General features: G+C 45.1%; 1 protein-coding gene across 4 annotated transcripts; it reads right to left on the bottom strand.

The window, feature by feature from the left end:
* Nucleotides 1–414: 414 nt before the first annotated feature.
* MFAP5 (microfibril associated protein 5) lies at nt 415–19046 on the bottom strand. 4 transcript variants are annotated; one of them, XM_053372117.1, is made up of 9 exons: nt 18696–19046; nt 18378–18440; nt 12876–12917; nt 11458–11484; nt 10851–10889; nt 10029–10055; nt 6716–6803; nt 5434–5507; nt 415–4678 (listed from the first exon to the last, which is right to left on the bottom strand). In XM_053372117.1, the coding sequence occupies exons 2-9, from the start codon at nt 18436–18438 to the stop codon at nt 4557–4559; spliced, it is 480 nt and encodes a 159-aa protein (XP_053228092.1). In that variant the 5' UTR covers nt 18439–18440; nt 18696–19046; the 3' UTR covers nt 415–4556. The 4 variants fall into 4 exon arrangements, with proteins under 4 accessions (XP_053228092.1, XP_053228091.1, XP_053228088.1 ...); XM_053372116.1 differs by having other exon boundaries at nt 10851–10892; nt 18692–19046; XM_053372113.1 differs by having other exon boundaries at nt 10851–10892; nt 18696–19042.
* Nucleotides 19047–20989: the final 1943 nt, after the last annotated feature.

The following is a 20989-nucleotide window of genomic DNA, read 5'->3' on the forward strand; positions in this document are numbered from 1 at the left end:
GACAAAAACTGGGAGGAACAGGGTAATTTGTCAGGGATAGGTCCCAGCAATCCATAACAGAGCTACAGGAAATCAATTTATCTTATAATGACAAATACCTATTTAAGGATCATTTATTCTGTTTATTCTAAAAAATGTGTACCCCACATTTACACTATAAAGGCCCCTCGAGGTGGACAAAGTATATACTAATACAAAGTGTGAACAAGTCACTGGGAAGAGAGGGTTATATACAGCCATTGGGGAGGAAGACTTGTGTCTAGGCTGTGGCTCCACATTGTGGTTGCCACGTTGGCTGACGTGTGCGACTGCATTGTTGTTTCTGCTAAGAAAGTAGAGTTGTTTAGCAGACCCAGCTGATGTATATATAAAATAAAGACAAAAGCCATAACATGCACAGGTACAAGGATCAACAGGAAAACAAGTTGTCTTTTAATATGTTTGAATTGTGTATGCATTCCATAAAATATAAATTCTGTTTATGCAGTGCTTTTTCCCTTGAAATTCCACTCCTTGACCCCGCATAAAATACAGCAGTGAAGCAGCATAAGAAATAATTTGCATTCTTTCAAAATTTGTGAACGTGTTTTATATATTTATATGTTGTACAATAACTATGGAATACATTCATATATGTTTACATTTGCATTTGGTATTCAGAACAGATTTAGATCTCTTATATATGTGCCTTCTAACAACTGATGCGTACCAACGTCCCACAGTAAGGCCATCCCTTTAAAAAAAAATCAGGCAGTTATTCTCTATAAAGACAAATTGTACTTCTTTCTTTTTACTGTGCCTTTTTACAGACACAGATATAAAATGATGGGAAAAATTTCACCAACTTAATTTCTGCCCATACAGCCACTGCTAGAGGCTTAAGACAAGGGCCAGTTAAAAACAAAGTCACCAACTCTACTGAAGAATTTGTGTACCATATAGTATCTACAGCAGGGCTGAGGAGACTGTAGGCCAGAGATTTCTGGACTACAGCTCTCATTATCCCTGACTATTAGCAGGCCTGGCACAAGCAGTTGGCCAGATCCAACACTGGCTGAATGCCTTAAAGGCTTGAATGGGCCCCTCACATGCCCAGCTCAGTCCTGCCCTCACTCCCTACCCTCCTTGATGGCTTCCCAGAGGCTTTGCAATAGCAGGCAATGGTGGCGTTTTGAGTAAGAGCCATGCTCCGCTCCCATCTGCCATGATCACCTGCCATTTTTGGTTACCTGAACTAGAAGGCCCCAACCCAACAGCTCCATTAAGTGAATTGGTTTCACAGATCTGTGGACTAGGGCGTTGCATTTTGGGCGAGTTAAGATGGCGGTTGGCCATCACAGATGGAAGTTGAGCTCAGCTCCCATTCAAAAGCACCAGTGAAGCATATCTAAGGATCTGGTGGAGAAGAGTGAATGGTGCTGCCATTGTGAAAGCAGTAGCAGCAACTGCCCAGCCCAGCCCTAACTGGCAGGGCCCTTGAACAGTACCATGCCAAGGATTCCCCAAAGTCTAGCACCAATCCTGATCATTGGCCATTTTGGCTTTGCCTGACAGGAGCTGATCCAACAACAGCATGAGGGCTGCAGGTTACCCACCATTTAGTGGGGGGTAAGAGAGCTGGGAGGGGAATTCACATCTGGCAAGCAATGTGCCCCTTTGGTTTCAGATAGTACATGGGTAGATGAGTCTTAAAAGCCCAGGACACAAATTTTCACAGCCCTCTAGTGGCTATGGTGGCTCATTTACGAGAAGTAATGTAACTCTGGAAGCGTATACTCAATTCTGACCAAGCTAAGCCTCCTGATGTATATTTTGCCAGATGTACAATATATTGGCTTATTTTCAGCTCTCTTCCCCTACTACTTGCTCCTTGGCTGTTTCACATATAAATGTTGATCATTCACTGGCTACAGCTTCTAGCGGTGGTTTGCACGCATAAAATGAACCACAACACACAGAGCTTTCCTGTCGCCCGATGACAACATAAAGAATACATGTCTGCAAAAACCAATCACACATTCCATTAAGCGCTGAGAGAGATCAAGTAACATGTGAACTTGTCAAACTCTTTAATAATACCCCTTTTCAACAGGGGATTTCTTCCCTGCAAATATATGGGAGCTTCAGTTCACACAATCTACACAAACGGTAACCGGCATGAATAACTAACTTTTTATCGTGCCACATGCCAAGTTTGCAGCTCATTCCCTTGTGGAAGATGGTGAAGGTATAGACTGAGCAATTAGGTGATGAGTAAGACGCATAACTCTGGCACATGGCAGAGCACGGACAAGACCAGTGACTGCATCAAAAATGGCAATTCCTGGTGGCTACCCCATGTCAGAATTACCTATTGGAAACACTTCTCTCACTGTTTTATCTGTGCCATATTTCCGTGGGGCAGAAATTGCTGCTGGTTTCCTTCTGCCCCTACTTTTCTTTGAACAGAACAGTATTTCCCCCTACCCTTCTATTTCTGAACTGGACAAATTAAAAAGCAACACTCCAGAATTATTGCAGCAGTGTAAGGAAGGCCCAGCAAACTGCCAAAGGCCGCCCCAAAATCTGGAGTCAGGCCTGACAGTTGTGCGCCAGCACAGCTCCCATTCACTGTCTTACTGGGGCTTGCTAGTAGAAAACACCATGGTGGATTGTGCCCCTAGTCACTTGGACATCAGATATCCTGTCCACTATTAGCTGATCTAGACATACTTTTACATTCCTTTACCTAAGACTTCAACCAAGTGCCTTGCCTGTTGCGTTCAGTTTTATGGACAGCACTGGATCGCAAAAGTGTTATGTAATTACAAAGCCAGCAGGAAATATTTATACCATTGTTCTGTTGGCATCAGTGTTGCTAAAGGAATTCACTTCAGCATATGGACTAGCACCAGATGGCAGCCTGGATCATTTTGATCCATGTTGCAATAAGGACTTATAAAGGGCAGTGAAGAGGAGAAGCTATAAAGCATGCAGCAGGTGCCTGAGTTATTAAGTAAAAAGAGTTAAGTTAAATAATGTTGAAAGTTGCTATGCAATTTCTATTAAAAAAAAAATAGGAACCAGAACATGTGGACGTGTTTACTATATGCAGGAGATGAAGGGCTCTAGCAAAGGTACCACAGAAGTAAATTATCAGCTTCCCTTTGGGGCATACGGTAGCTGGAGACGAGAATTGCTTTTTCAGATATCTCAAAAGCTGAGAGAGGGGCTGCACAGTTCAGTGATAGAGCACATCCATCACCAGCAGAAGGTCCCATGTAAGTGCTACCAACCAGAGTAGATGGACTCAGGATAAGAGACTCTCAATATCCCTTTGGTAAAGGCATCATTATTCATGGTGTGTAGACTCACTGTTGCTGCCCCTCAATTATCTCTCTTGTAGTTTTGGCTAAAGGCAACAATGGGCAAAAGAAACGAGCATATACACCATGGGCAATGATGCCACCTTCAACTCTCATGCAAACAACTCTCCGTTTCCAGCTACACTGTGTCAGCAATGACAGCCCATGGTTAATTTAAGCAGGCACTGCAACCATCCAGTACTACTGAAAAGCTCATACTTCTCTGAGACCTTGGCTTAAGGTTTCACTAATGCGGGCTTGTGCATGACCTTGCAGTGTGGTCCTTGCAGTGTCTCTACTATGGCCAGATTTGAGCCACCGTGTCTCCTTCCCTCCCTCTCCTCTTGTCTCTTCCACCAAAGTTGTTGTGTGGCGATCATTAGTCAATTGTTTTGAGGAACAACCACCACCCAGGACCCAAGTTGTACACTACGAGTGGAAAAAAGAGGCAGTGAAGTGGAGACAGTGAGGTGGTGCTGTTGATGGTCTGCAGTGATGTAACCATACTTAGAACCAAGCTAAGGATGGGTGCATCCATGGTGTTTGGGGGCCCACCCATCAGTGCCATGCAGACAGACTAGAATTTATTTCTCTGTCTGCTCTTCCACTGTAGCTCTGTCATGTGCATGTGCAATCAAATCTCTCAGCCCTACACTGGCTTAGTTTCATTTCCATTATGGAATAGTGGTGGCTGAGAGAGCTAATAACCCATTTTTCTTTACAGGGGTTTAAGTGGTGTGTGCCAATGACTGAAGTTTCCTTCCCACTGCAAGAGCAATGCAGAAATCAAGTCGAGCAGCTCCTGGATATTGGCATGTTGTGCCTCCAACCTCCCAAGGACAGCTAACTTCAGTCCTAGTTACACACAGCTCAGGGGACACCAAGCTCTGGGGCAGGATGCACATTATCCTACTGCCCCACAGGCTGAGTATACACATCTGTATATATTAAGGCAGGTGTGAACAGAGCTTTTATAAGCAGCTTGGGGCAAGAGTAACACAAAAGCATGAGCATACGAGGGTCTTGGTATCACATTTCAAAGGTGACATCAGCTGCCACCTGTGACATGTGGGCACAGAAAGTCCCTGGCCTGGAGCACCTCCCAAGGCAGGAAGTTGGGGGAAGAAGGCAAACTTAAGCTGGGTTGTAGACTGTCTGGGTTCGCTGTGATTTCATCTCCTGCTCCTTTTTATCATGCCTGCAGTTTGTTGGTCACTGAGGATCAACAGCATTCTGTCGTTGGAGCTGAGCCCGCCGGCAGGGTGGTCCTCGAGGGCGACCCGAGCGGCGGAGGCGGCGTGGTGGCAGGCCAGCCATCTGGCGGCAGATCTCCTCTAGAGACAGACGAGAGAGAGAAGGAGCTCAAGAGTGGGTTAACCATGCCACATAATTTACAACCCGGCCGTATGCACACATGGGTGTACGTTATAGTTAGTGGTTAGCAGCACATCTGTGAGGGGGGAAAGGGTTGCGGGGAAAGAGTCTGACACCCCTCTCTCCCTATTTTCTCCTCCTGAAGCAGTTTTACTTAAAGGGGGGGGAAGCATCAGCAGCATTGTGAAGTAGAATGGCCCCCATTCAGACTCTTCAAATTGTGGCCACTGAGAAAGGACAACTTGCTTCCATATATGCCAAGTAGAGGATCAGAGCGATGCTGCTGCTGATTTCAAGATACTTCCTTGGGAGTAGGGGTGGGAAAGAAATTGAATTCAGCTTGCACTTAAAGGCCAATCTATCGAATCTGCACTTTCAGGAACAATATGAGAACTGAAACAGCCGTTCTTTGAAACTTGAACTTATCTGAATTTTGCGATGTATTTCTCCAACCACAAATGTCTTATATTCAAGACAGAACATCTCTGGGTCTTCAGTTTTCTCCACTATTGCTTTTGCCATTAAGCCCTTCACCATTTTTGTACCTTTTCCCATTTGCCAGCACCCTTCTTGGATTATGTTGCCTGCCTCTGAATGTTGGCCATTCACACAAGGGCATACACCTGTGATATAGGCCTTCTTCCTCTAAGAGAAATTGAGCAACTTTATTTCTTCCTGGTTTATGGGGCACATCCCTATGGACATCTTTACTCACCCTGCATGGCTTCATCCTCTTTGCAGACAATGCGAGAGCAGATTTCCTTGTTTATCATGTATGTCCGGCGGACACTGTCACCAGAAACAGGGGTGGTGGGTGGTGGGGAGAAGGCAAACAGTAGGAACATAAATCCTTGTGCACCAAAAACTGATACCAACAAATAACTGTGGCTAAACCATTGCTAGCAGAGGTACAAAAGGCCGAACTACACATTACACACAAATGTATGTTACAGAACCTACACAAGCTTGTTTTACTACGCTTTACCTAGGTTGAGCTAGGATTATAATACTTCAGAGTTTTTGGGGGTTCTACCCTTTTTTTGAATTTTGGTCATTTAAAGTTTATGATTTTTCTATTTCCTTCTGAGGAAACTGAATAGTTCAGTGAAACAAGGTTTGTAGCCGGCATCCTGTAAAGGCTTTGTACAATTTTAGGTTTTTCTAATTTTTTCCTTAAGCTTTTTGCTTTTTCTTATTATTTAGTTTATTTCCTCAAGATGATATTTTTAGTCAATTACTTCTCGTTTCAGGGATTTTCACGGTATTTCATTTGATTTGTTTTACAGGAAAAGCAAATGTGTGGACTGTGATTTGGAAAAGAAAAGCAGTTGCTGGGGGAAAGGGGAGGAGTATGAATTCCCTTCCCTGCCCTTTGCTTCCTTGTTCCAAATCTGCCTTCTAGAGAGTCTGGTGTTCTCTAGATTACTCAAAACTACCATCAGCCTCAACCAGCATTATCTGGAATACAGATAATGGCCCTGTGCCCTGGGTAATTGCTGAGAAATATGATCAAGTGAAACTTTCATTTGGACAAAAAAGCAAGTCTCCAGCTGTTGCGGCTGCAGAAAATGGATGAAAATAGATGGCCAGTTCCTGCTTCAAACTGTGCTAAAAATGGGGTGGGTTAGTATCTGGTGGGGGTGGGAAATTCCAGTGATAGTTCACAGCTTCCTGTGCCACTCGTGGCATTCATCCTTTTCTCTTTCTGCCATGGTATACCAGCTGCCCCTTTAAATGACTCCTGGTCGTTTAAATGTTGGCGGTTATGGTGTTTAACCATTTTCAAATGTTTTAAAAATTGGTTACAAGTCACCTAGAGAATGCCCTGTGTTAGGCAACTAACAAATTAAATTAATAATAATTACTTTTCACAGATCATTGTAAGAAATCGTATCCAAAGATGCCTGCCAAAACTATCTGTATTATCTTGTAGAATCATAGAATTTTAGAAAATTCCTAAACCTTCTCATCTTCTACCAGAGCGTTTCCTCTCTTACCTGGTAACACACAAGTAACTGATGCATTGCTTCACCGGCTTATGAACAGAGTACAACCGTGTACAAGGAAATTGCTCTTCACGGCATTCTGGGAGCAAACAAAGAGGGACATGTTCAAGTTAATGCCATCAGTGTGGCTACTTCAACGGGATGGTGGCTCATTGAAACTGACTGCCAAGAGACCAAGTGAGATATTTCCTTTAATGACACTGGCTTGCAGTAACTTTTCTACCGTTTCCCCTTGCAGAGTAAAATTTCATCCTGCTCACACCATGCCATCCTATTCACATGCTGAATTTTGTGCAAAGTACTCCACCCACAGAAAATATTTCGCAAGCAACTTAGCATGCCGGGGGATAAAATCATTGCAGAGCTGTGTCGTGCAGACTTTGGCGGTATATTCAATCTGGAACAGACATCTATGAAAGCCAGCTGGAAAATAAATGGGAAGACCTTCTGAACTAGCAGTGGCTGACTAGGAACAGGATCCTGAGGTTGTAGTGGGTAAGTCCATGAAAACATCAAGTGAGGAAATCAAATTCCATGCTACGGATTGAAAGGGATCAAAAATGAAACTGTCATGATCACAACACATTTATATTAATTTATGGCGCAGACACATTTGGAATACTTGAGTAGAGTTTTGGGCACCACATGTCACAAATTGTAGTATTTTGGGACAGACACAAAGAAGTACCTCTGCACACAATGAATAGTTAAAACTGGAATTTATTCCCAAAAGATACAGTCAGTGGCGTCGCAGGGGGGGGGCGGTGCACCCCGGGTGTCATGCCTGGGTGTGTGTGTGACAAGAAGGCACCCCATGGGTTGCTCGTCCCACTGCCCCCAGGCGCGGCAGCGCAAGCAGCCATCGCGCTGCCACAGCTGCATGTGAAGGATCCTCCGTTCACGGCCGCAGCTGTGAGCAGAGGATCCCGCCACTGTCTGTATGGTGTTTGAGCGGTGCTGGCGGCAAACCGCTATGTACAACGCATGCGCAGTGTTGCACGCATGTGCTGTATGTAGTGACGCCGCACATGTGCTGTACATAGCAGTTTGCCACCGGCGCCACTCAAGCGCCGTACGGACGGTGGTGGGATCCCTCAATCGCGGCTACAGCCGCAAGCGGAGTATTCCACCGCCACTGCTGCAGCCACAAGCAAAGGATCCCACCACCATCCGTACAGCGCTTGGGTGGCACTATGTACAATGCCGCTACGTACAATGCATGCGCTATACGTAGCAATGCCACACATGCGTCCTACGTAGCGATGCCACACATGCGTCATATGTAGTGACGCCACACATGGATTGTATGTAGCGGTGCAACGCATGTGCAGCCGGCGTTTTCCCCTGCCCTGGGTGTTGGTTTGCCTTCGTTCGCCCCTGCATACAGTGGTGGCCATGGACTTAAATGTACACAACTTGCAGTCTCTCTGTCTTGTGGGTTTATTGGGAGATAGTGAAGGCTAGTCAAATTCGCACCAATTCAATGCTGGAGTGGTATGTCGCTTCAAGCAGACAATCTGAGCATCTTTAAAATTCCTGCCGCCACCAAGCCATCTCCAGATGTATTGGTAGCTACCCTTGCACTAGATTTACCCTATGAGATCAAAAGGGACTCACAGAACTGGGAAATTGAGCCTCTGAATGACTGGGCCAATTTGTGCCACAGACCCTGGGGAGGACACCGTTCCTTCCTTGCTTTCACCCAAAGAGATGCTGAAAACCCATTCCTTCACAATAGAGGTTTCCATTAGCACCCTTAACCGGGGCTTTTTCAGGGGGAACTCATAGGAACTCCGATCCGGCAGTTCTCAGTTGGGCGCCATTGCCATTCTAAGAGAACAAGGGAGGTGTTCATGGTGAGTTCCAGCACCTCTTTTTCTAGAAAAATAGCACTGCCCTTAACCCTTAAGCTTTGGCTAATACATTTTGTGGATTCAGGTTTATTGTTTTTATAGAATACTTTTGCAAGCCACGTGTGTGTTTTAAGTGCGCTAAACTTTTTTTCATGAGTTCATAGGGGAAACCGTGTTTGAATCATGCACATTATTAATCTCTGCAACTCTAATTGAGGTAAAAGTCCAAAATGTGGATGGGGTCAGTATCTGCACATGACTCAGTCCTGCCCACTCAATCCCCAGCCTACGTGAATAAAATGAACAAACCAAAAAGCCCCTTCCTTGCTTAGCACAGGAAATCTGGAGCCAACGTGCACCAGACTAGATACATGGGGTGGGAGGTGGGGCTTGCACAAATACCCCTGCAGCTGCCCAAACTTTGAGCTTGTGTGTGCTCAGACAAATGCCTGAACATGGCTATGGATCGAAATAGCCAATATTTAATATGCAGATGTGGAACTGTGTGGATTCTTTCTGCTAATACAGGAACCAGAAAGCACCTCATGAAATTCACAGCAGATGAGTGCATTTCTCGGCACTGATACACCCAGCGCAATGTTGACCCACAAATTTAAAAAACAACTTCAGTGGTACCTCTGGTTACGTACTTAATTCATTCCGGAGGTCCATACTTAACCTGAAACTGTTCTTAACCTGAAGCACCACTTTAACTAATGGGGCCTCCTGCTGCTGCCACGCCGCCGGAGCACGATTTCTGTTCTTATCCTGAAGCAAAGTTCTTAACCTGAAGCACTATTTCTAGGTTAGCGGAGTGTGTAACCTGAAGCGTATGTAACCTGAAGCGTATGTAACCCGAGGTACCACTGTACAGTGGAACCTTGATTCTCAAACGCCTTGGTGCTCGAACATCATCAGTTTTATAAGGAAACCAAATACTTTTCTTTTTAAGTCGTTTGGAACCTTTTTTCATCTTCACTTTACTGCCAATGGATGAGGACGTGTTTGCTGTAACTTCTGGAAGCTCTGTGATTAAAACATTTGCTTGAACCTGCTCAAAAGTTTCCGCAGTGCTGCTCCCCTGCCACCAAATGACAGATCAAATAATAAGAATCTGGCTCATCATGTGGTCTGAACTCAGGCACATGGTTTGTTCCTTCCAAACAAACCATGAGCACTAAGCCCAGAACAAATATGGGTTTATTTCTGGTTTATCTGGAGGAAATAAACTACAAGCCCAGGTTTGGATAATGCAAGGCGCAGTGGAGGGTAGTGGGGAGAGAGAAGCGTCATGAAAACCTTTTGAGCAATGTGCACCAGCAAGCCAATCATCTGCATTAACCCCATTTTGTTTTAAATTATGGTTTTATGTGAGGTGTGAGTCAAGCCATTGGTTGAACAGGGGAGAGCAAGCAGGAGAAGAAAGGGATAGAGAACAAAATTGAACTTACCAGGTGCTGTTGATGGGGCAGTGTCACCTGGAAGGAAAAGGGAAAGGGTTTAAACGCAATTAATAGAAACTAATAATAATAATAATAATAATAATAATAATAATAATAATAATATATTCATACCCCGCCCATCTGGCTGGGCCTCCCCAGCCACTCTGAGCAGCTTCCAACAGAATATTAAAAACACAATAAAACATCAAACATAAAAAACTGCCTTAAACAGGGTTGATGTCTTCTAAAAGTCAGATAGTTGTTTATTTCCTTGTCATCTGATGGGAGGGTGTTCCACAGGGTGGGCACCACTACCGAGAAGGCCCTCTGCCTGGTTCCCTGTAACCTCATTTCTCGCAGGGAGGGAACTGCCAGAAGGTCATCGGCACTGGACCTCCGTGTACGGGCTGAATGATGGGGGTGGAGATGCATTTCCCAAACTGTGGGTCAGGAAGCCTATGCAACTAGGTTGCTTGCCTTATAAATAAACCCCAAATAATTATTGTTTTTAATTTCCAGTTAGATCCTTACTGAACTGCTGCCAGCATAGCATTTGCTGGAGCCCGTGATGCAAACTTTGTTGCTAGACATCGGGAGAAAATGTTGGTAGTCACTTATCCACTTGCCCACTCCCTCCCTCCTCTCCTCTTAAGTGTGCCCTCAAACCCTTTCTTCACCAGAGCAGATTGGGGAAAGAGAAGCAGGTAGGGTGCTCAGCTGCAAACTGCAGCCCCAGCCCCAGCCCTTGTAAAGTAATCTTCTGACTCATAGCAGCAAAGAGCCATCACTGAAGGCTGACAAGGCATTGCGTGCACCAAAATGGGAACTGACCTGGCACATCTGCTGCTCCTGCTGCAGGGTCAGCTGCATCTGCTGAAAGGAGAAGAGATATTATAGTGTGGGTGTGCATATATATATATATATATATATATATATATATATATACTCGAGGAGCATTCCACACATTATGCGGCAGCAAACCTGGGACTTCCACCACGTGTTCACTTGGCAGACCTGGTGATGCACATACAGTCATACCTTGGATCCCAAACGCCTTGGTACTCAGATGTTTCGGCCTCTGAACGACGCAAACCCAGAAGCGAGTGTTTCAGTTTGCGAACGTTCTTGGGAACCTGAACGTCTGATGGGGCTTCCGTGGCTTCTGATTGGCTGCAGGAGCTTCCTGCAGCTAATCAGAAGCTGCGAATTGGTTTCCGAACGTTTTGGAAGTTGAACGGACTTCCAGAACGGATTCCGTTCGACTTCCGAGGTACCACTGTACTTGTATTATACCTGTGTTTGCAAACAGAGGTTTGTCTTCTTCATTAAGCTGCACACTAAAAAATCAACAAAATCTTAGGTATAAACATAGAAAGCAGCATGTGCGAATTGGCCTTGACATTAGAGGTGGATGTGCAACAAGAAGAACTCAACTCACCCACATCACCCGGTATATCAGGTGCATCTGAAAAAAAAGAGACAACAGGTTTGCAGCCATCAGTTGTTTGGTGCACAGCTATGCACACCGTTGTTTGTTTCTCTTTATGAATCATTTCCTATGAAACATCTTGAAGCAGTTTTACAGTAAAACACAAACAATAAAAAATTAAAACAAGTTGATATATAAAAACAATTTCAAATCCAATTCATCAGGCTATTGTACTAGTGGATCTGAGGACAGGTCAGGCCCAGAGGTGAGAGGGTGATGATGTGGCTGTTTTTACTTACACACCCACCCACAACCCACACACTGCTGCTATTGAGCAAATTCTCAGTTCCACATTTTAAAATTCTCCAGAAAATATTTGCTTGTCACATTGTAACTGGCAAAACCACAAAAGAATGCTGAAGGACACACAACTGCGAACAACAAGATAATAATGAGGGAAGTTTACAATAAAGTAGACAAAATATCAGTACAAGCACAATGTGTACATACTTTCCAGCATTACAAAGAACCATACAGTACAAAAATTGTTGAAGAATGCTCTAAGCCGCTGACAAATATCATAACACTTGTAAAGTATACATTTCTGGAAGGTATTTGCCTGCCCATAATTTTGGACCTTTGCAGTGGTATTGATTCCTCTTGGAATCAAGTAAATTCTTTGGAGAGATAGACATCCCTGAAGTCCTCCCAGTTATGAAAACTGCAATCAGGGCCTTAAAACACTTTTGAAGTCTTATTATCTGGGGAGGTTCTTGGAAGCAGGACCTTATCTGGAAGCTGGTCATCAACTGCTTTGAGCATTCTTCAATGCCAGCTATAGTACTGTTTGTGCTTTATGGTTCTTCATAAGCATTGCTTGAATGTGCACTCTGCACTTTCAGTGATATTTTGTACTATACAAAGAGCAAGCATTTGAAAATGAAGGGAATCTGGCAGCTTAACAGGATGTAGCATGCATGCTGCCCTATTTCATTGTCAGAATATCATATTTTACATGGGCATGCATGATTTATGCTCAGATACATGCCTATGCATGTGTGTGTGTGCGCGCGCATGCACACACACAGACAGACAGCCATATTATAGGTCCCATATAGACCTTTAATATGTGCCTCCCATATATGAGCACACAAATTCAAGCACCACATTACAGAGTTGCATAACTGCACTAAACATGATTATGCAGACTGAGGCTGAATCTCCTCTGATTTTAAAAAAACCCACTATATAGCTCTCTATGCAGTTTTCCATTGACTGCTGTACAGAGCCCCCTGGTGTCACATTTTTATAACACACATATAATAGTATAACTCACAAGTATAAATTAGTTCTGAGTCTAGTGAGATTTACTTCCTAATACATCTGTTTAGGACTGAAGCATTGGTGCAGAATTAAAGGAAACGTACCTGTAGGATCATCCTGAGCAATGACCTCAGGCAGAAACCAGTCTAGGACAAAGAAAAAGATTTCCCTTGTGTAATTCGCATGTGTTAAAATAAAGAAGCAGCAACAAATTAGCAATGTCCTTACTCTCTCCCACACCAAAGATGAAACTGCAGTTCCCACATTGTTAAAGAAAGGGAGGCAGGAGAGAGAGCCAAGCAGGTTTTTTTTTGTTTTTGGTTTGGAGGAAAACGAATAAATAATGAAAACTGAGTTTATACTTTCCCCACTCTTCACCGCAAGGTCTCAGAGCAGGTTAGAACAATGCAGTAATATAAAACCATATAAAACGTACAGTTACAAAGATTAAACAAGTCCAGCCAGAACACAACACTATATATTCAGCAGAATAGGTGGGTCCAGCAAAGCAAAATATCTTTATGTCAGAGTATTGTTTTTTGTTGTTGTTGTTGTTTCAATTTATATACTGCCCTTTATCAAAAGATCCCAGGGCGGTGTACAATAGAACATCAATGATAAAAATATAATAAAAAGCCTACTGCCACATCCCAATAAAAAAAATAGCCATCATAACAGCAGTCCTCTCCTGCCTCAGTCTGCTCATGGGCAGGCCAGCCCTGACAGTGACCAAGCCCTTTGTGTCCAAGAGAGACTACCTGGTGAACCAGCCACTCCCAGCCACTGAGGCTGCATGAGCCTCCAAGGACAGGGTTGGACCCACAAGCACCGCCTCCCAAAGGCATGGACTTGACCCTTCCAGGGCAGTGCAGAACATGTCACCTTTCCACCTACCAGACTTGAGAACTCAAAACATATAAGGCCTCTTCATTTTCAGGATTCAACTTTATTTACCCACATAAATGGGACTTTAAAAACTAACCAAATGTAATACGGTATACGCTTTTGTAGACTCAAACCCAGGCTTATGCCATAATAAATGTGTTAATCTTTAAGCTCCTGAAAGACTCTTTGACTGAATTTAGACTGTTACAGCCATAATACTCTGTTAATGCAAAATGCCCCTCTCCCCTCTAGATTTTGTATAGCTTTATACATGTTGGCAATCTGCGGAGTCTCCCAATTAATGAACAGCAAACATTCCAAACATCTGGAATATATCAAGGCCAAACTGCATATGATAAAGGACATCTGTGATTGAATTTCCTAACATTTCTAAAACAACAGCTGTGTGTGTGCCTGTTGATTTTATATTGGAAGGCAGTTAACCTTCTCCCCCTGTGCTGTTTTCCCGGTAAAAATCTATCCCTGCAACTAATATTACAACTCTTAGGGGAGCAAAGAAAACGGTTGGTGATGCTTCTGTGTTCAAATTAATACCTCCTACAGCTGCTTTGAATTTTTGAAGTTAAAGAGAAAGATATGGGTGATGCAACAAAGCTCATTGCCACCTGCCCAGCTGGTCAGTGCTTTTTTTCTGGGGGGGGGGGACGCAAGGGTATGCATACCCCTAAACATTTTGTGAATCTAAGTTTGGCCTCATTGAGGAGCAGTATTTCAATATGAGTAGGAAAATGAGAGTACCCCTGAACGTGTTTTGTGGGTTTTTTTAAAGCACTGGCTGAAGTTAACATTGGGAGGTGGGAAAAGGTGATAAATGAACAACTTCAGGGATGCTTCAGTTGTTTTAGACTGCCTGCTTGCTGGAAGGCTATCTGCTTGATATGTACATTTGTAAATTAATGGATATTTAAACACTAGTTGCCGCTAGGACTCCCTCCTCTAGACAAAACTGACCTGCAGCGCTATCCTGGAACCTCTCTGCTGTTGGGGTGGCCCATCCTATTTCACCACCTGAGGCAATGGAAAGGTGCCTTCACCCCTCCACTGCTGCCTCTGCCCACCTGCTGGTCCTCGCTTACTGGGGTTGTGTGGTGGTGGCTTCCATGTTCTGGCAAGATCTTGTGAGAGGTCTGTGAGATCTCACAAGAACGCAGAAGCTGCCTGACAGGAATGAGCCCGCGGGAAACCACACAGACCAAGTTGGAGTTAACTCTTTATTAGCAAAGACAGGATCTGCACAGGAGTGTCATGCCTAATGGACACAGCAGCTCATCTCTGGCAGGTCCTGCCCCCATGAAGCAGTTGCTGAGACTGAAGGTCCCCTCCTCTCCAGGGCCTTTCCCAGGCAACCTGAAACTGTGCCTTCATGAAGCTAACTTTCCTCTGCTCTCTTCATGCCTCTTCTGGTTCTGGGAGACTGGGAGGGAGGGGAGCTTGTTGCAGCAGGAAGGTGAGACACCCATGACTCTTCACTGGCCTGACTCATCTCTGCCTCTTGGCCTCCCTCCTCCCTCTTGCTTCAGTTTTTGCCTCTGATTCTGGATTTCACTTTCCCAGCAGACTCTCCCAGCTCACTAAGCCGTTGCCTCGTCAGCTTCTGAAACCTCCCCCTCCCAGTCTTCTCCCTCTTCTTCCTCTGACCACTCATTGTCGTCCCACCATCACTCCTGGGCTTTGAGCTGTCTTGCCCTGGAGGTTCCCTAGCTGGTTTCTCCCACCATTCCTCAGCGTCCAACCAGTCCACAACAGCAGAGAAGCAGCAATGGCTTCCATTGAGATCTTGCTAGAACCCGGAAGTGGTGGCAAAGGAACCATCTCCGGCACCTGGGGCGGGACACCGAGGGGCGGGGGCCAACTGCTCAGTGGTGCACACGCAATGTCCATACTGACTGCGCATGTGCAGCAGCCCATGCACTCCGTACAGGATGCCGAACATGTGCACTCTGTATGGGCTGCCGCTCGCCTGCGACGTCCATACAGACTGCACATGTGCAGCATCCTGTATGGAGTGCGCATGCGTGGCCGTATGGACGCCGTGCGAGAGTGGAAGCCCGTACAGACGCCACATGCGTGCCCTCGGCCACTCTACAGCTGGGGGAGGCAGGGGTCATCTTGTCACACACACACCCCAGAGGGGCACCCAGGGTGGCCCGCCCCCTCCGCCCCCCCCCACTTCGTATACCCCTGATCGGAAGCCACCACTGCAGTTGCTTCTGGTGAGATCTCGCGAGACCTTCTGGAATCTAGAAGCTGCCACCGCCACTTCTCCAGGGGCAGGGTGCCCTTGGATTCCGTGGCCCAAGGTGACTGCCTCAGTCTGCCTCATGGATGGGCCAGCCCTGCTCTGCTCCAAGGGGAAGGTTGCAAAACCATGCTTTGCTTGTTTGAAACTACAAAAGGACAAGGGAAGTGATTGTCCTGGTAGTTGAAAGATGGGAAAGGTTCTTTGCAGAACTGGACAGGAGGAAACAGCTGCATTAAACTGGCAATGCATAGCAGCAAACGACAGATGAAAACAACAGGCAACAAGGAGATGGGTTAACCCTTTAGATACAGTTAGATTAAAAACTTCTATTGGTTTTAGACCAGTTTAACTATTATGGCGTTTCCCCCTGAAGAATCGTGGCAACTGTAGTTTAGTGACAATTTTGAGAGTTCTGTGTTCATGGTTCCCAGCCCTCTCACAGAACAGGTCTCAATATTCCCCAGAAAGGGGGAATTATTCTAAAAGCTACACTGAAATCTTGTGCCACAGTTACACAGGAATAGGTCCCACAACACTAAGTGGGCTTTATATCTGAGGTTGCATGTCAATAGCATAGAAATAAGCCATAGCCTGCAGCCAATTTGTAGTGTTATGCTGTAGATCCTGCTTTTAAAGTTTTTATATATCTATACTTGCAAAACTTACCCTGGGGTTGAGCTAATGTTTAAAAAGCTCTGAGTTGGGGCAGGGGCTGACTCTCATAGAAAACATTGCAGAATATCACATTGCAGAACATTCACGTTGTAAATAAAATTTAAAAGAAAATGCTTTTTTTTAAAAAAAAGACCACCTTGTTTCATTTTTAAAAGCATACACTTCCTTAGACTACAATTCACTTTATCAGATACTGAAATTGGATGAACAGCAAGTATGAAAGTTTTTTCAATTTGGAAGGAAAGCTCTTTGGTGAAATCTTAAAGTGATATGCATTCCTTTCTTAATTAAATTAATTTCTTGTTCTATCAAGAGAGAGGAGTCTATAGTCCACCAAAGACCGCAGGTGACGGACCTCAGATAAGTTGGTTCAGGCAGACAGAAGAAAAGTGAGATTGCAGATCAGACAGAAGAAAAGTGAGATTGCAGAAAAAGGACAGATCCAAATTTTTTGTTGCTTGAACAAATCACTGGATTCTTTAACCTGATGGAAGGAATTATGATCTATTGCTATTAAGATGAAGATTCCACTGAGGTTTCCTTCTAAAATGTTTGTTGTCATTTGCTTCATTTCAGCACCTGATAAAATGTTAGAATCACAGAATTGTAGAGTTGGAAGGGACACTGAGGGTCATCTAGTCCATAGCTGTCAACTTACAGATTTGAAAATAGGGGGCCAGCAGCCTCGAAAATAAGGGATCAGCAGCCAAAATAAGGGATCAACAATTACTTTGATAGAATACATATTTTGTTGCATGCAAATGGCTTTAGATACAGTGGTGCCCCGCAAGATGAACGCCTCGCAAGACGGAAAAACCGCTAGACGAAAGGGTTTTCCGTTTTGGAGGTGCTTCGCAAAACGAATTTCCTATGGGCTTGCTTCGCAAGACGAAAATGTCTTGCGAGTTCCTGCGGGTTTTTTTTCCTCCCCCCCCCTTTTTCCCAAGCCGCTAAGCCGCTTATCAGCTGATCCGCTAAGCCGCTAAGCCGCTAAACAGCTGATCCGCTAAGCCGCTAAGCCGCTTAACAGCTGATCGCTAAGCCGCTTATCAGCTGATCCGCTAAGCCGCTTAACAGCTGATCCGCTAAGCCGCTAAGCCGCTTATCAGCTGATCCGCTAAGCCTGCTAAGCCGCTAATAGCGCTAATCCACTAAGCCGCTAATGGGCTTGCTTCGCAAGACGAAAAAACTGCAAGACGAAGAAACTCGCGGAACGGATACTTTTCGTCTTGCGAGGCACCACTGTACCTATTAGGTCCATAAATTACCATACAGCATATATTCAACACAAAAAACAGCAACAATTTGTTGGATATAGAAAGGGCTCCATTACCTTCAGTAGCTTATTTAAGGGACATCATCAATAAGGGACAGCAGCGGGACATGGCGCTGGGATAAGGGACTGTCCCGCCAAATAAGGGACACTTGACAGCTATGATCTAGTCCAACGCTGGAATCGCAACTAAAGCATCCATGACAGTTGGCCACCCAGCCTCTGTCAACGAAAGCTCATGCTCCTCAAGTACACACACACACATGCACAAACTGACCTGACTCTGAACTTAAATTTTGTCAGTATAGAATAGCCTCCATGTCAATTTTGGCCCTGGGCAAATGTCCCTTTCACTCTAACCTGGTCTCCTCCTCCTCCTGTCCTCTCTTGCCCTTGGTGCATCTTCTGTATCAAATCCGTTTTATCACAGAACAATAGCTTCTATATTAGCATATAGGCATCAGGAAAAATATGGCAAATCCTATTTTAGCTTCCACCGGATAGACTCACCAGTTGACAGGGCAATGAGAGCTACAAGACACAGCAGCTTCTGAGCTCCACAGGCCATCATCCCTGGAAAGTGAGGAAGAAAGAGAGACAATCAGTTAAAGCTACTTGCAAATTTTGTGCACATTTTTGTTTTTTCACCAACTGGTGCCCAGCATGCTCCTTTATCTCCCTCCCCACTTTCTATGACCAGAAGGCTTGCTTGCTCTACCTGATAACCACACAATTCAAAATAATTCTAACTGAACACAACTCTGTCTTTCCTTTCCTTTCTTCTCTTCTAACCTCCCGACATCTATGTGCTGTCTTGTACCCACTTACTATGTCGATTGCGTGCTTAGAAAGATGTCTTTACAAAATCCCCCTCTGCGAAAAAATAAAAATATAAAAAAATTGAGACACAACTCCTTCCCTTCACTGTCATTGAGGGACTCGGTTCCTTTGCACTGTGGACAGAGCCTCCTCCCTTCAGCTGGTCCCCCTAGCTTGGTCAGAGTGCCTAGCCGCTCCCAGTCCCAGCAAACGTTCTCCTTTGGCTTGCCTTCAAAATTCAATTCAGCAAAGTAGTAGTAGGATTTGGTGTCATCATGCAGATGGAATGAGGAGAGGGGGAGGAAAAAAAACTGTCCCATGACCTCACTGAGTTTATTGTAGCTCGAGAGGAATCGGCACCTCCTATTCCCTCCAGATGAGGAATAGCCAGAGATGGAGTCCCACTGTCTGTCATGCAAGTGCATAATCTGCTTCATTTTGCCCTGAAGAGGATGAAGCAAAGCTTATTTTCCCATGCGAATTCTCCCCAACACAATGTATCTTTTTCCTGGAAAGAAGCATTCCAGTAAACCCAAGCCTGGCCTCAAGGCCAGCCTGACCGTTAGGTAGGGTGAAGCAGCATAACTGTTGAGGCAGACGAATTGGAGGTACCACCACAGAGCAGCAAATTGTCAATTTGTTGTTGTTGTTTAGTAGTTTAGTCGTGTCCGACTCTTCGTGACACTGTCTAGGTTTGTCATTGCTTTTCTCCCAAGAAGCAGGCGTCTCTTAATTTCGCAGCTGCTGTCTCCATCTGCAGTGATCATGGAGCCCAAGAAAGTAAAATCTCTCACTGCCTCCATTTCTTCCCCTTCTATTTGCCAGGAGGTGATGGGACCAGTGGCCATGATCTTCGTTTTTTTGATGTTGAGCTTCAGACCATATTTTGCGCTCTCCTCTTTCACCCTCATTAAAAGGTTCTTTAATTCCTCCTCACTTTCTGCCATCAAGGTTGTGTCATCTGCATATCTGAGGTTGTTGATATTTCTTCCGGCAATCTTAATTCCGGCTAGGGATTCATCCAGGCCGGCCTTTCGCATGATGAATTCTGCATATAAGTTAAATAAGCAGGGAGACAATATATAGCCTAGTTTATTGTTGTTGTTTTTAAATGCCACAATGAGAGTTGCCGTTGGGGATGTTCTGCCTCGGGCATCAAAATATCTTGTGTGTGTGCTTGTCTATAAGGTGCAGTAAGGTGACAAGCTTGCATGGTGATGGTGGCCGATGGGTCTCAAACCCTGGGTGAGTTAGGGAATTCTCCTACATGCGAAGACAGGCTCCAGCAGATTGAGTTGACCAGACTCACAATGGATAAAAAGGCGGTTTCTGTGAATGCTGCAGAAGGAAATGAAGGGCAGTGAAGGAAAATTCTGATCCTAAAACCTCCTCTGCCTTGTGGGATATCTTCAGGGGAAGAAAAGGCTAAGAAGTACAGTGGTACCTCGGGTTACATATGCTTCAGGTTACATATGCTTCAGGTTACAGACTCCGCTAACCCAGAAATAGAACCTTGGGTTAAGAACTTTGCTTCAGGATGAGAACAGAAATTGTGCTCTGGCGGCGCAGCAGCAGCGAGAGGCCCCATTAGCTCAAGTGGTGCTTCAGGTTAAGAACAGTTTCAGGTTAAGAACGAACCTCCGGAACGAATTAAGTACGTAACCAGAGGTACCACTGTAAACCCTACACAAATCCAGAATGGATTTGTCCCTAAGACAGTTAGATGACATCTCCTTCCAGCTGGTGCCAAATGTATTGCTCTGCTTTCCTTTGGACCACATCAGTGAGGCCGAGAGTGGGGTCCTGTCACCTGGGCAGCCCAGGGCCATCATACAAACTTGCCCAGGCTTGCAGCCTGGGGAGGTCACTTTGGTACTGTTAATACAGCAGTTTGACTTCACGCCCGGAGGTGCACTCCATTGTCTTTTGAGACAGATGCCAGCAACACTTAAATGGCCAACCTTACACAGTCGATGCAAATGCTTTTCTATAACTAAAAAGGTAAAGGTACCCCTGCCCGTACGGGCCAGTCTTGACAGACTCTAGGGTTGTGCGCCCATCTCACTCAAGAGGCCGGGGGCCAGCGCTGTCCGGAGACACTTCCAGGTCACGTGGCCAGCGTGACAAGCTGCATCTGGTGAGCCAGAGCCGCACACGGAAACGCCGTTTACCTTCCCGCTAGTAAGCGGTCCCTATTTATCTACTTGCACCCGGGGGTGCTTTCGAACTGCTAGGTTGGCAGGCGCTGGGACCGAACAACGGGAGCGCACCCCGCCGCAGGGATTCGAACCGCCGACCTTTCG

This window comes from Podarcis raffonei, chromosome 17, assembly GCF_027172205.1.
Source record: "Podarcis raffonei isolate rPodRaf1 chromosome 17, rPodRaf1.pri, whole genome shotgun sequence".
NCBI classification, from domain to species: Eukaryota; Metazoa; Chordata; class Lepidosauria; order Squamata; family Lacertidae; genus Podarcis; species Podarcis raffonei.